Raw genomic sequence first — 15,425 nt, forward strand, 5'->3', positions numbered from 1 at the left:
AGGAGGCTGCTGCTGGTGGAGCAGCTGAGAGTACAGAAAGGAGAGTGAGGCAGGTGGCGGGCCAGGCTGGTACCCGCAGAGGACACTTGTGAAGGGCATGACCACAGTGGCCTAATGACTTGAGGCAATTTCAGTGTAACTAGGTTAAGGGCAGATGAGAAGAGTTTACGGTGGTGAACTCATTTAGACAATTATTTTTTTTTTCAAGAATTTTAAGAATGCTCCTGTCCTTGTATGCACCCAGTTAAAGTGATAGGTCTCTCTTCTGATGCTGTGTGTGGTTGTAACTCCTAACTGTGATACTTTTAAACACTTAAGGCAAAATTGGGCATCTTACTCTGTGTGTGAACTCCTAAACTTTTCAAAGGGAAGGGATGCAGATTTTTCTGTCATCAGTGATGAGAAAAATATTAATGTATTTATTCAAAATCAGCCTAATTGCCATCTGCTTATTTGTAAAATAGTTTTGAACATTATTTACTGTTATGCTGACTGCCACTTGCAATAAAATCTGAATCCTGGCATATATTTTTTTGTCTGTTTGAAGCAAACATTTCATAATTTCTATAAGGGAGGTGTGTGTATGGTTTTTTTTATATATATATATGATCATAGGGACATCAGGAGGTCCAACCACCTACTCAAAGCAGGATCAGCTTTGGAATCAGACAAGGTTGCTTGGGCTTTATCCAGCAGGGCCTTTAAAACCTCAAAGGATAGAGCCTATGCAGCCCCTTTGGGCAGCCTGCTCCACTGCTTGCCTGCCCTCCTGGAGGGGAAAAGTTTTTATATGTCTGCAATCTGAACCTCCTTTGTTCCAACTTACGCCTGTTCTCTGTCATCATCTCACCATGCACCGCAGTGAGACCCTGGCTCCATCCTCTCTCAGACCCCTCACAGTGGGGTACAGGCAGGGTGCTGTGTTATGTCCTCCCCAAAGCCATTTCTTCTCCAGGCTGAACGAGTCCCAGTCCCTCAGTCTCTCCTCACAGGCCAAGTGCTCCTCCTCCCCTCACTGAGCTCATTCCAGATGACTGATGTCTTTTCCTGTACTGGAGGTGCCCAAAACTGGATCCAGTGTCTAGAAGTTGTCTCACAGGTACCGAGTAGAGGAGGATAATCTCTTCCCTGGACCGTGCTCCTGTTAACACAATCCGGGTGCTGTTTGCCTTCCTCACTGCCAGGGTGCGCTTTTGGGGTGTTCTCATTGTGTACTGGATCCTGTGAGGCGGGAATAAAAGCTGATAGGAGTAACTCTTCAGGCTTTGAGAACCACGGGTCTGTCATAGTTTTTTGTCATCTCTTTCTGTCTGAAGAAAAAGCTTAATCTTCTGCCAGAAGTGTTAATAACTCAAAAGTTGACTTCAGTGAGTCCAAGAGCAAAGCCAGAGATGATGCTCAGGCCCATAGCCAGAGGACTGAAGGCTAGTTCAGTGGTTTTCTATTTGAGCTTGTAGCATCGGCAACTGCTGCAGTCTTTCAGTGGTTATTTGCAGAATGGGATGTGTACCAGTTTTAAAACAAATTAAAAATTAAAAGGGCAGGGGGGACCTATTAAGGAAGAGAACATATTCTGAACTTGATATGATCAAAGAAACTGTGGTTGTTGGAAAAGCCCAATAAAATCACTTGTTTTCTCAATCTCACTCCATGATTTTTCTTTAAGGTGGTCTCAGATGGAACTGCTGACCACCAACATAGGTGGTCCCACACCCACCCACTTGTTGCTGCTACCATCCTGGCATAAGTACTACTGTGTGGTATGCTGGACCAGAGAACAGAAAACTTATCACCACCACCCTTTTCCTCCCTTTTCCTCCCTTTCTCCTGAAAAGGTGTGTTTGAAGGGTGCTGAGGGGTGGAACAGGGAACTGACCCAGCTGAAAATCAAAATTCTCCCCCCCTTATAATTCTGATCAGGCTGAAACCTGGTTCTTAAAACAGGGAGAGGGTGAATACAGCTGCCTCTCTCAGCTGTATCTGCCTTAAAGTATTCATGGAGGCATTGTCTCACTAAAATGCTGATGGAGCTGATGGCTTGGCTAAAATGAAAGCTCACCAAAAAATGCACTTTATTCCTGTAATACAAAGAAATAACTGATGCCTGGAGGATGGAGGAAGCACTCTCTCCATCTGTTCTTTTCCCAGGCTCTGCAAAGAAGAGCAGTTGTTGCTACTTTTGAGCCCAGAGAGTGCCTTCCAAGGGATTTCTGAACATCGGAAATCTTATTCCCAGACCTGTGCGTTCTTAAGCTTAGTGCTGTTTAAAGAAAGCAAAGCTGGCTCTTCAGCTCTGCCGTAGTGATTGTTGTACAGCCTCAACGCTATTCCCAATTTCATACCCAATTCTGGTTTGGTTTTTGTTGTTAAGAAAAAAAGCTGTCCTTAAAGCGCTGTGTTATTCTCTGTCCTTTGTAATTATTAAAAAGTATATACACACGCACACATGCAGAGGGAGGAGTTTGTGTCTGTGCAAATACAAAGAAAATGTGCAATCTGTGCAATGACTGGCACAGAGTTTGTATAACAGTGTCATTCCCTTTGGGACTGGGTTATCTCACTGCTGTGGCACCTCACCCACCGAGTTCAATGACCGGCATTTCTTTCAAGCTTGTGTGGCTTCTGCTTCAGTGCAGCTGCTGTTGAGACGTCATAGTTTTAAAGCTTCCTCCTTTGGGTGGCTGATGCGTTAATCTGGAGGGCATTAATTTCCATGGGGAAGGAAGTAATGTTTTATCAATTTTTAAGGAGTGTGCTACCAGGCTTTAAAACCTTAAAAATGAACTTGTATCACTGGGGAGAGGACAGTTGCAATACATAGTCTCCTGGTTTTGAAAGGGAAGTCTAATCCTTATTTGTGGACCAGAGGTCAGTTCTATATTTCTTTTTGGACATGAGCCTAATTTTACTGAAATCAACCATCCCTGGTTTCCATGGGATGCTCAGGATAGGCACACGTATGTGTTTTGAGCAGGTAATTCATCTGCATCTTGAGGCTTTTGAATACTTTGGCTTTAGTTTCTGTAGGTTAAGGGTTTGAGTTTCTTAATGTACAAAGTTATGTCTTTATAGGCTTGATTTAAGCGGTACCGATTTCCCAACTTGCAACTTGAATTTAGCCTTTATTGTTAGTGGCATAAAAATAAGCTATGAAGCTGGAATCAGTTGTCTGTAACAGGATTTTAGTATGCATACTGTAACAAGAACTTAGTACATGTGCGCATATATATAGGTTTTGTTTGTTTTTATACCATCTATCTTAAAGTTTATGCTTTTTTTGATTTGGTGTACCTTAGGATCCCATGGAGCTGGTCATCCCTCAGAAACTTTAACACCACTGATTGTTTGGGGTGCTGGGGTGAATTATCCACAGAAAGTCACGTTCCAGTTCTTTGAAGACAATTTTTTGAAAGGTAGGTAAAATATAAAACTTAAGTGCAAGATTTTGGGGAAAGGGAGGTGTTCAACTATTACAGCTGTTGGTCTTCACTGACTTCTGTTCCATTGCAGTAAATATGGCTTGCTTTGTGCGGTTTGGAAAGACGTAACAGGGCATGCCTATGGAGGATATAGCAAAATTGAGTAAATAATATCAGACTTGGTTTTGTTTTCTAATCATGGAATTGAAGACTGACTTTCTTTGGGTACAGGAGGTTATTCACACTCCTAAAACTTAGTTCCAGAGGAGACTTAATTCTTAGGAAGACCCCCAGAGGTTAAAAGCTATTTGTACAAAACCATGATAAGTTGACATGTCCTAAGACTCTTTCCTAGGTCTGCAGTACAACCCTGGGAACTTTCCAGGAGCTGTTTTGTCTCACTTGCATCCTTGTGGCTGCTGTGGAATTGTAAACAGTCTTTCTCAATGAAAAACTGTGACTCTATACTGTTATTTTTCCCCTTTGTAATCTATTAAGAAGAGAAAACTTTTAAAAATCATTATATATAAATGAAGTAATATATACAGATATATTATGTATAAATATATATATACACAAATATATAATGTAATAAATACTGGCTTACTGAAATAGCAATGGATTTCTAGAACCACGTATGATTAATCTGTACAATTGCTCTTTCACGTGCCCAATTCTTGTAGCCTGCTCTGTTTCTTAAGATGCCTTGAATCTCTCAGGTTGTTACTCGCGATCAATGAGGTAATGACTGTCTGGTTTATTGGATTGTTTGTCAAGCTCCATTAGAGAAGAGAAAATGGGCAAAAATGACTTCAGCTCTGAGGTTTTAACCCTGCCTTGCTCTTGACCAAGGTATTTGGTAACGGATTAAACATACAGAACTACTTGGATATAGCATGCTAACATTTCGCACTCTGTGATTAACTGCTGCTGTAAAACTATGATATCTCTGATAAAATTGAAAATTAGTTGTAGAGTAAAAAGTGGAAAACAGGAAAACCAACTGATTTTGGTGTCTGTGATGGCTGATCTTCTAGACTTCTAAGGACACTTGATGTCTCTAAGGGTTGATCTGTAATAGTTGATTTTTACAGCTGTCAGTTTCCTTAATTCTCAGCAGCTTTAGTACAAACCTCAGTGTTTTACTTCAAGTAATGATGAAAATAGAGTGAGGGCATCTCAAAAAAGATGAGTATTGAGCTGACTTCCAGGTACACAGTAGTACACAATAAGGAAAGCTTTTTGGCTGTCATCTGTTAGGAAATGTTTATTTTCTTAAAGGAGGGAATGTGTCTGCACCTTTCTATGCCTGCTTTGTATTTTCCTTCTGATGGTTTAAAAACGAGAAAAACAACAAACCAACAACCAGACTAAAAACCAAACACCCCAAAGCAAAGATCAGAATCTTCTCCCTTCATTCTGGACTTGCTCTGCAGCTTTTGTACTGTGGAGCATGTTGTTGATTTGTTTAGACACTATCTTTCCAGGTTCTTAATTGCCGGGGATAATCTCTATTGGAGACTTGAGTCTCTCTGAGTATCTTGGGAGTTTGAATCTCTATTTGAGTAATAAATATCTTCTAAAAAAGTGACTGTTCTCTCAGTGGTAGTACATTATAGCTTCTAGTAGGCTATGTAGCTTAAAATAAAGAAAAAATTGTTGAAATGGAACTTAGCACTTTCACAGATCAATACAGTGCAGCTTCTCCATTAAGTTACAATCCCAGCTATTTTCACAAAGTTTAAATATGAAGGAAAAGATGCTTAAAAGAGGTCTCTTTGAATTTGCCTCTCCTGCACCATACAAATGCAGCTGAGACTACGTGCAGGAGAGGAGCGTATTTTCAAGACTGCTGTGTCACAGAAGTGTGCACGTGTCTGACTTACATTTGCGATTGCATGCACCAATGTTCAAGTCCTTGTGTCTATTGACAATCCTTCCTAATTTCTCTGAGTTAAGAGCTCATGGAAAGAGCAGAATATTTCTAATGCTGACAAACTTCTTATGCTCTGTTCAATGCAAGCAGGCTGTGGGCAGCTCAGTGAATTGTCTCTCTTCTCATCATTGCCATTGAGGGTCGATACCCCCAAAGGCGGTGCCAACAGGCAGGACTTAGTCTGTCCAATTTGTCACGGAAAGATTAACGTGCTCCTGCATGGCCAGAAGGGCACAGTGTCAGCTCTGGGATGACAGCTGCCTTCTTATCAGTTCCTTCACCTGTGCTCTGCCTTCCCTCAGGCCTGGCCATGCAATCATCTTGGAAAGATTTGTGATGGCAGCCCTGCATCCTGTGGGTGATGTGTAGCATTACCGTTTTGGCCCTTGGCTTGACCTTTCTTCAGAAAGAAAGAGAATACAGAGCTGCTCTCCGGCTCCTCAGCGCAGGTTCTGCTGGGTGGCCTTGGGGCACGAGTCCAGGGAAGCTTGTAAGTGAAGGCACAGCCTTCTGCAGCAGAAGGATGTGGGATGGTTGTTTTCATCTATACACATCCCTGTTTTGGCGGGGGCTCAGCCTGCTTTGCCATGGCTCAGGGAGCTCAGTGTACCCCTTCACTGGTTTTGCTTCTGTGAAGTTTTACATGAGATGTCTTTTGGTTCATGTAGCCTCAGCCTCTTCTGGAACCAGCGATTCGCTGCTGTTTCCCCTGGAGCCTTTGCATCTGACTGCCCAGTGGGCTGCAGTAAAAGCAGGGCAGTATAAAGATAAAGAACCTTCTAAAGCGGGTGAAAAACTTTGCTGAGCACTGTACAGGAAACCTAGACGGTGAGTTGGAATCATAAACCAGCCCGGGCAGCGTGTACACCCAAGACGCCTCTCTCCTGGGAGGACGGCCTGGGCTGGCCGGTCTTCAGGTGGGTGCTGGTCCTCAGGAGCTCCTGGGCTCAATGTCTACAGCACCTGGTCCAAGGAAGATGTCTTCAACTCTGTGCCTTTTGGGAATGTCAGAATAGGGGAAGCGGAGATGTAAAAGCTTCTGACAAAGCTAGATGTTTCTCTAGCAGAGCTACAGTTTCTTCCTACTTTGAGCACATTGTGTGCGTGTAGACAGTTTTCCAACAGTTTTCATTGGAAAATGATATTTAAAGGAAAACAAGCAATGCATTTATATAATAGAAATATGGATGAGAGTCTATACCTCTAGAAACATAAACCCATTTCCTTTTCTAGGAAGCAAAAGGAAGCAAACTTGTTCATTGTGGTGTGAGTTTAACACAATTCGTGATTAATGCTGGTAATCCTTCCCCTGTGTTGCCGTGGGAACTCGCTGTAACTGTGTGTCTCGCTGCTGTTAAGGTACATGGCTCCTCTTCAGGGTGCTCTTGGGACCAAACAACAGTGGACTTGTACACAGACCCCCGAAGCTAGCAATGGTGTGAACTAATTGCTGAAAATAAGTTTGGTACGTGCAGTACTGCAAATGTGGATGTTTCCTCTGTCGGGCTGTTTTCAGCTGAGACAGGTTTGGGTCTGGCACAGACAGGGTATATCGAAAGATAGAGAAAGAGTGGTATGGTCTAGGATTTGAATGCCTGTTTGGAGAAAATAAATGAGGTTGAGCCAGACCTTTGAGCGATGGTTTACCTGTATTTTTCATGAAACCTGTTTCTGGTGCATTTAAACTTCTGCTTCATAAACTCAAAGGGTAATTTTGGGTAACGTGGCTATATCATCAATGGTCTGAGGTTCTAGGCAGACTCCTGCTTCCGTCTGTGCTGTTTCTGCAATGTCATTTTGGCAAAGCGGTGTTAGCAGGGCGGTGAGTGTCCCATTTAGCTTTGTGTACTGAGGAAGGTGGCTGTGCCCTTGTTGCCACCATTGTTTGGTTCCCAAGTTGAGGGTAGGTGCTCCCAATGTCTTTACTGCTGTATTTGAGATCTGCTCTAGGTAGGTCTTTGACAGTATTTTAAGTACTGTTTCAGCCCCTGTGGTCATTTCCTGTGTATCTTCTTTTTTTAAGATTGAATAGGAAAAAAAGCCATATGTTGTCTGTTTTGGGGGGGGGGGGGTTGGTTTTTTTTTTTTTTCCTGCTTATATTGTTGCTGTGGGTAGTGGGATAGCAAATTTAAAAGGAAAAGAAGGCATGGGGAAGAAAAAAAACCCCAAACCCTACTAAACTCTGTTTTTAAATAACTCTCCACCCCCCAAGAAAACGGGCAATTTCTTCTTTATTTCCTTAGAGGCTAATGGAAAGCAGGAAAATACAGTTTTGAACCAGCTTTTTGTATTATGCACCACAGCTTTAGGGGCTTGTACATTTGGCTTTGTCTCTGCTTTTGTTGTAGTTGTTCCGATTGCCAAATCGTTGAACTTTTCCCTTGAGCTTGCTATTGGCCGGTATTGTTTATGGCAGACATGAAGTATATTTGTACCACTCTGTGCCAGTATATTGGGGACCTTGGGTTAACCTTTTTTTAAAACTATTGAAGAGATTTAAACAGCCCTTCTCCTAAACCTGAGTTTGAATCTTTTAGTTGGCACAGAAGGTAATACATCACTTTCTATGCTGTGCTGAAAAAAAAAAAAACAAACCTTGGACTTTCTTCAACTGATCTGGGTCACAATTACAGGCAGCAATTTATCCTGATGGATAAAAGAAAATGTGAACTGAAACGAATGCATGTTATTGTTTCTGCCTGTTGAGTTCCATCTGCAACCCCTCTTGAGCTAGCATCCTAAAGCCAAATTATAATTTTCTTTAGTAACAACACTTTACAGAAAACAGCAACAAGACATTAAGTGTCTACTGAATTACCCCTTTCAAATCTGTTTCGATTAGCTGTTCATGTACTCTGTTATTTCTTGCAGAATGGAAACTGGAGGACTTGAAGAGACTGGATGTCAATCAGGTATCAAACATACCTAATTTAATAGCTTATAAATTTTCCCCTTAAATTATGAGTTTTGTGTGATTTAAACTAATTGACGGAATTTGAATGAATGATCACACTGACATAGCATTTCCCTGGAATGTGTTACTTAAATGTCAGAGTTGCAGGAACTGCGCCCATACTGAATATAATATGAAAAACTTTAAATCGCTTGTTAACCTGTGTGGCAGCTACATACAACTTCTCTTCCTGAAGATGCGTTATCACACCATTTTTAGTTATGTGATCATATGCCATTGTAGAAAGAGTGCAGCACAATGTGCCATGTACTCCTTGAAAACTCAGTGCATTATCTGAAAGTAACTTGAATAGCATCTAACGTGTTTTCAGAGTGGGATTTGTTTTTGCAAACCTTTAGGAATAACTTGGGTGTTTTCCCTCTACTTTCTGCTTTGAAAATATTCTGGACCTGAGCTTATACCTCCTCAGTATCTCCTATGAACGTGCTCAGCTAAGCACAAAAAAAGCATGATCTGATGAGCGCATTCCCCAAATTTGTGAGCATCTGCTGTATGCTTTTTGCTACACTTAAGTTAGTCAGGTGTATGTTTAGTATAGATTTTCAGAGCCATGTATTTCAATGTCTGTATTTTTCACTTTTTCCAGAAGTTGCTGTCATTATTGAATCAAAACCAATTCTTGCTATACTGTTAAGTTGGGTCTTTTTCAACAGGGCCTGTGATTATGGCCCAACCATTTAGCAATTTTGACAATTTGTACTGTAAGGAAGAAAAAAAGGTGGATGACTTAACCGTTGATACTAAATCAGCCAAGCTTTTTCAAATCATGATGATAACACCTATACTTGTGTGCACCTGAAGCTTGTTTGCTTCTTTCTTCCTATCATCCCATGAAATGTAATATATGAATAACAGACTCCAAACCTGCTCAAATGGGGGAAATAAATTCATGCTATGAGGCTGAAGTTGGGAATGTTCTTGTTCAGCAAAGCCCTGGTACAAAATTAGAGATAAATTTTCCTGTCAAGGTTGGCAGAAGTTACGGGGATGTTATTTTGAGACCATATAGAAGAGTTTTGAGTCTCACTCCATTCTGGGTAATGGAGTCCCCAAAGGCAGATCTTTCACACTGTAGTGTGGGGGGGACTATGGGTGAAAAGAGGAAACCAGACTTATGCTTACTATTATACTACATGTATATTGTCCTCTACAAATAATGGTTTGGAGTCTCCTGCACCGTAGATCTGAGGCTGGAGCAGTGCCAGTGGCTTCAGTATAGTTTCTTCAGATTTATGGTAGAAAAACAAAGAATTTTGGTCTATAGTTTTATATCAAAGGAAAATGTAAACCTGGTGATAGCTAGTGTTTATCAGCACAAGTAGAAGGTATTGGTAATGTTTTATGAGAAGCTTTAGTGTAGATTGAGGGGCCTTCCTGGGGGCTGACTGGGACGTAAGTAAAAGTGCAGAATCCCCCTCTGATGGGGAGAAGGTGAGTAATTGGCACCATGGAAACGTGGGATAAGGAGTGCTGTGAAAAGCAGTATATTCAGTGTACTGCTTAAAGCTGTAAATATGCAATTAGTCCTTTTGGTGTTATAAATAGTCATAAAAAGTGGTATGCCTCTGAGTGCGGTGAAGGAGGTACTGAATTCCTGTGAATAAATACTGTGGGGCTTTATATTTGCTTTTTAAATTAAATGCATTTTTGAAGCTTTATCAGTAGTGGAGCCTCACATTTTGAATCTAATCATGTCATGATGACTACTGAAAACAAAAAGTATTATAAAGGAGTTTTGTGTGTAATAACTTCACAGTATTGTACCATTTACTTTTGCAAATGCAGATATGTTAAAATTAAACTGAATTTATTAGTTCTAGAAGATGGAACTATCTTAAAATGGGGATGCTTCTGTTTGCACAGGCTGATATTGCACCGCTGATGGCTTCCCTTATTGGTGTGCCTTTCCCCCTGAATTCCGTGGTAAGAAGTACAAACATTTTTCTGTATTATAGCGATCTGCTTGCAAAGAGGTAGAGGTGTTGGAGACAACACTTGAGGTGTGTGAGGGGGAAGGTTATAAATTTGGAAAACTGCTATAAGTTATGGAGACTGCTTTTAGTTTTAGCTTTATAAGTATGTCTTCAGTTTGGAACATAAACTCAATCTTTTTATACATTGTGTAGTGCTTTCAATTGGAAAGGCAGCTGATCCTTTTATAATCTGCAACTTTATACTCTTGAGCTACATAAAAGTTTTTTGTTACTTTGGTTTTTAGGGATGGTAAAAATGCGATATGGTTTGAATAGCACTTGATTTTGATCATGAAAGCTGAGCCTGTAAACAAGCTGGTTCCTGCAATTTAATGTTTAATTATTTCTTGTTTAAACTAGTGTACTTTCTTCAGATGGTATCTTATGCTTCTAATTTAGTGAATAGTGAGTGCTCTCACTGTGAGATAGCTTTTTCTTTGAATTTCCTTCATATATTATTACATAGTCCAAAGGTTGTCTCATAAATATCTAATTGACAATTTGGATTACATTAGTGTGCTTTCATGATGCTTGTTTCATTTTTAAAACACCTATTTTGAAATGTTTCTTCTGGAGACTCTGCCCTAAATTCCGTCCCCCTGTCCTGCACTCACTACTGGTCATGCAAGGAAAGCTGCCCAACATAGGGTGGCACAGGAACTGCTCGCTTTCCCATCACGGGTACTGGGTGATTCAGGTCCAGCCAAGTCTTTGGATGGAAGACTTTTAGGCTTTAAAAAATGGCTTCTGGTTAAAGGTTGAGCTTTTATTACTGTATAGTATATATTTTAATAACTATTTCCGTTATTGACCTTTTTTTGTGTTTCTGTAGGAGGTGGGATATTATGAACAGTCCCTGTAACGTTGTGAAATTATGTGAGGAGAGTGTTTTCAAAGGGGTTACAGTAGTTATTTCAGCAGTAATTTGAAGTACTCTTGCTGCTTGTTTGGACTGCCATTCAGTGAGAAATTTCTGTTACTTCATTTAATTTTCCTGTATATATGTATTTTTCTTCTCCAGGGAACTCTGCCTCTTGAATATCTGAACAATAGTGCTCATTTCAAAGCAGAGAGCATATTTACCAACGCTGTTCAGATTCTTGAGCAATTTAAGGTAACTAAATATACGGTAAAGAAAAATATTTCTTTGAATAATAGTTGTTGCTGTGTGTAAAATGATTATACTAGGTCATACGCTGTATATAGCATGCTGTAATTCAAAGGACTAAAATTGAATGCGCATACTGGGTGATATGGATTGACGGGCTGTGAGCCATATCTGAAGGAGTTTGAAAGACTTTAATAAACACCTTTTTTGTAAGACGGATGAGTAACTTTTTTCTTGATTCTTAACATAAATGCTGATGTTTATTGATGTTAATGTAAACCTACATGTAGTATGTAGGTAGAATCTGAGTGCTGATCCCTGAAAAGGGAAATACTGCCTTTGCAACAGGGAGACAAGGCACTAAGTCAGGAACAGTATGCAAACAGATCAAAAAGGTAACAGGCACCTGTTCCTTAAAGAAATGAAATGAGTGGCCTAATTAACTTTTAGCTAATGCTGTTGTATCTGTTGTTTTGCTTTGCAAGTGTTCATCTCTGGCTTCTCTGGCTTCATTCATCTAGTACTGGATATTATCCTATTACGAGAACACGTGGCCCAAACAAAAGGCTTCTGTTTCACTAGACAGTGGAATAACAGTCCCAAATCCAAAAATCACCGTTTTAGCAAGACATAGAAATGGTCTGAGGGGACGACCATCCTCTCCACAGACAGGAAGCTGAGCCATGCAAGAGCCGTTGCCCCATCAGGAAATCTGTGTGATGGTAGTGGAACACGGAACTAGCATGAGATCACCTACAAGAGATTAGCACCTTCTGTCCCTTGAATGCCAAGTTCCTGAATGTAGTTTGTGTGGATACCAGGTTGGCAGTGTCAGCAGCAGTCGCTTCCAAATCTGTGGTGGAAAGCTGGCGTGTAGCAGGGGGGGTGACTGGTGGGCTGGACATGAAGTTGAAGCATGCTGATACAACCTCCACAGGTGGAGGACCTCTGCTCTAAGAATGAAGGAGGTGACTCAGGTCTCTTTCAGTTAAATTGGTGTCTCGGGGATTATTTTAAAAAAGAAAAAGTTCTGCTCCTCCTCTTCTTTAAGTTTATTTTTATTCCGTTGGTTTGTAGTGCTAAATTACATATTTTCTTCTTGGCTGCCTTGTTTCTAGCATTGTTTTGGAAGGATTGTGTGTGAATTTCCTTTGTGTTTCTCTGCTGAAGCAAAAGTAGTACGCTGGCTTAGACATGCCAAGTGGCTTTTTTTCTTTTCCTGTGATGGACTGACCTGATCACAGTTTGCACTCCCTGGAGAGGATGTTGCCTTGGATGGATAGGATGCGACGTGCGGGTTGTTACTTCAGGCTGTCAGGTTTTGGGAGCAGTGTGCTAGAAAGTTCCTGCCTGCACTTTACATCGGCAGTCAGGCTGCTGCAGGAGGCCTTAAAGATATTTTGAAGGGTCTTGGGCAAAGTGGCTCTGACGGCATCAAAACCTTCTATTTTTATCCACGCGCGGGTTGATCAATCTGATAGCATTGCTTTGGTACTGTTACCGCAGTGTACTAGTTCCCGTCTGGCGTAAATAATACTGGTTTTATCAAGGGAGGTTGTCACTGAAGTCTGATAGCACCTCTAGCCATATCGTCCCTTTATCCTGCAAACTGTAGAAGTCCTTTTGTGAAAATCGCTGGCTTGGGGGTAGGTTTATTTTACCTACTTTAGAGCAGGTCTGGGTTTTCAGGAACGCTAGTTCAGCGCTTGAAAGAGTTACACGTACAAGAAAATAACAGCCAGTTTGCTGGACGATGTATCAACAGTGTGGTTTCATTCCTTTTCCAAAGTCTTGGAACTCTTCTCTGGTTTTTAGTTTAATGTCTGATACAGTTTTCAGTCTTGTTGCAACTTGCATATAATTGTTTAATATTTTTTATGCAGGTTAAGATGAGTCAGAAAAAGAAAACTACATTGTCGTTTCTGTTCACACCATTCAAGTAAGTGCCTGTAAATACTAGATACATTTTACACTATTGTTTGTCTTGTTAATGTGGTATTTCAATCAGATGCAGCAACAGAGAAATTCAGTCTCTTCAGTCTTTTTTTTAAATGATACTGTATATCTGACTATAAAACTTTGCATTACAATGAACTCTGTGATTAATTTCTATTCAAAAATTCTAGTTAAAAGTAGGTGGTTTTCTTTTAAATCCATTCCTTACATTTAGTCTTCCATTAAGGGTCTAACCTTTTTGACAATATATTTATATATAGACTGCATGGTAGTTTTTACTGACTTTTGTTCTTTTTTGCTATATTCTTTTAGCATTGGGAAAGGTGTAAGTCCCTATAGGGTCAGGAAATGCAATGTGTTCTTGTTTATATGTATATAAAAGTTGAACTAAGAATTACTTCTTCTGTGATTTAAATTCTAATGATAAGCAAACAAACAAAACACCGTGCGTCTAGAAAAGAAGATAAAAATCTTAAGAGTTTTTGCTGCCTGGTGTTAGCATTTCCAGGGCTGTAAAGGAGTCTCTGTAGTGATTTGTGTATCAGCTCTGTGTTCTAGTGTAAGGAGCAGTTACTGACCCGCTCACCCTTCAGCCTTATCCAGTTAAAGCTGCTTTTTCCTTTTTCTTTCCATCCTGAAAGGTTTTTGAAAGCTTTGCTATGGGTGCACGTGATACTGTTCAATTCTGCTTTCAGTTTGTGGAATGCTTCAAAAACACTTTGTCACCAAGAGCAGCTGTTTTCCTTTGGGAAGTAAAACTGATGTTAATTAAGATCTCTAAATCATACAAGCGATAAAAAGCACTCGAGTCTCTTCCTGTGAGGTACATTTAACCGCTAAAAAAGATTTCTGTCTTTCAGAACAGAGATTTACTGTGTTATTTTATACCACTGGCTTCTTCAAATGGAGAGGTTCAAGACAGTCTCTGAGACCCGAGTCAAGTCAATCTTGGGCACATAATGAATGTTTTAGATCAAATTCTGATTAAGAGTGGCAGTTGCACTGTCAAAGAATTTACTAATCCATATAGAAGTAAAATGCCATGTCAGTTGTCTTTGATTCTGTGGGGAAGATTATTAGTTTGAGTTCACATCTCTTGTTTAAATTTTACCTTTCCTCAAGAAATGCGTCTAATCCTGTAAAATAGGACGTTTTTTTCTTAATGCTAAATTTATCCTTAAAGGAACTGTTACTGACTGCCTTATGGACTGGCATGTGTTCTTTTTTGTGATATGTTGGATTGTTTTAAGTGGAAATGCTGGAGGCATTTATCACCTTGAAAACATGACTAAAACTTGGTATGAACATGTTGTTGCTTGGGCGTGGTCCTTTGCAAAAAAATAAATTTATTTTACTTTCTTTAGGTATTCCTAAAACTCTTCTGAATCACAATTTGGGTTAATGGTCCTTCCAGGGAAAGGTTTTTGTATGAGACCAAAAGAATTCCTTGAATATGTGATTTATCTTACAGAAGGTGCCTAACCTTGCATGTTGCATGGGCAAGGACTTTCTTTGATTCCTGAAGATAATACTGTTTATCTTCACTCTAGGAAAGTAGAAAAAGATTCATACCACAGATGGTCACACATTAATGCAAATACTCATCCATGGTGTGCTGTGGGGAGGGAGTTTGGTGAGGTTCTAATTAGTCTTCACAACTCTCCTTGACTTTCAAAACTTGGCCCATGTCTGGGAAGCTACTAAGGAGCCTTGTCCAATCAGAAACTAATCGTTGGGATGAAGCAGTTGAACATCAACTTATTTTTAAGTAGACAAGTAACTTGCTAGTGCTCCAGCTCACAGGAAGTGAAGGAAAAGCAGAGGCAATTTTAGACATGACCTGTCTACAGATCTGTCCCCTCCTTCACGTGGAGGTGACTCTGTGTGAGCAGTGAACACGAGCCTGAGCTCCAGCTGCAGGTCGTGGTCTGATGCATTAGTGTAAGGCAACCCTCATCAGTTCTTCAAATAAATTTTGCTTGAACCAGAGTGAGATACTGAGGGGAAGGCATGTATCCCCTTCTGCTGGCTTTACTGTGATGCTTTTTTTTTTTGGTG

At 40.4% G+C, this 15,425-nt stretch overlaps 1 protein-coding gene across 1 annotated transcript in view; it reads left to right on the forward strand.

The window, feature by feature from the left end:
- PIGN (phosphatidylinositol glycan anchor biosynthesis, class N) overlaps positions 1-15,425 on the forward strand; it is a gene marked incomplete at its 5' end in the record, with an annotated part of 88,315 nt that overhangs the window by 13,594 nt on the left and 59,296 nt on the right. Inside the window, 5 exons of the mRNA XM_009883949.1 lie at positions 3,297-3,413; positions 8,228-8,268; positions 10,194-10,253; positions 11,325-11,417; positions 13,295-13,350. Coding sequence (XP_009882251.1) covers positions 3,297-3,413; positions 8,228-8,268; positions 10,194-10,253; positions 11,325-11,417; positions 13,295-13,350 — 367 coding nt within the window. The remainder of the gene's footprint in view (positions 1-3,296; positions 3,414-8,227; positions 8,269-10,193; positions 10,254-11,324; positions 11,418-13,294; positions 13,351-15,425) is intronic.

Source organism: Charadrius vociferus, unplaced genomic scaffold (genome assembly GCF_000708025.1).
Source record: "Charadrius vociferus isolate BGI_N301 unplaced genomic scaffold, ASM70802v2 scaffold234, whole genome shotgun sequence".
Classification (NCBI taxonomy): Eukaryota; Metazoa; Chordata; class Aves; order Charadriiformes; family Charadriidae; genus Charadrius; species Charadrius vociferus.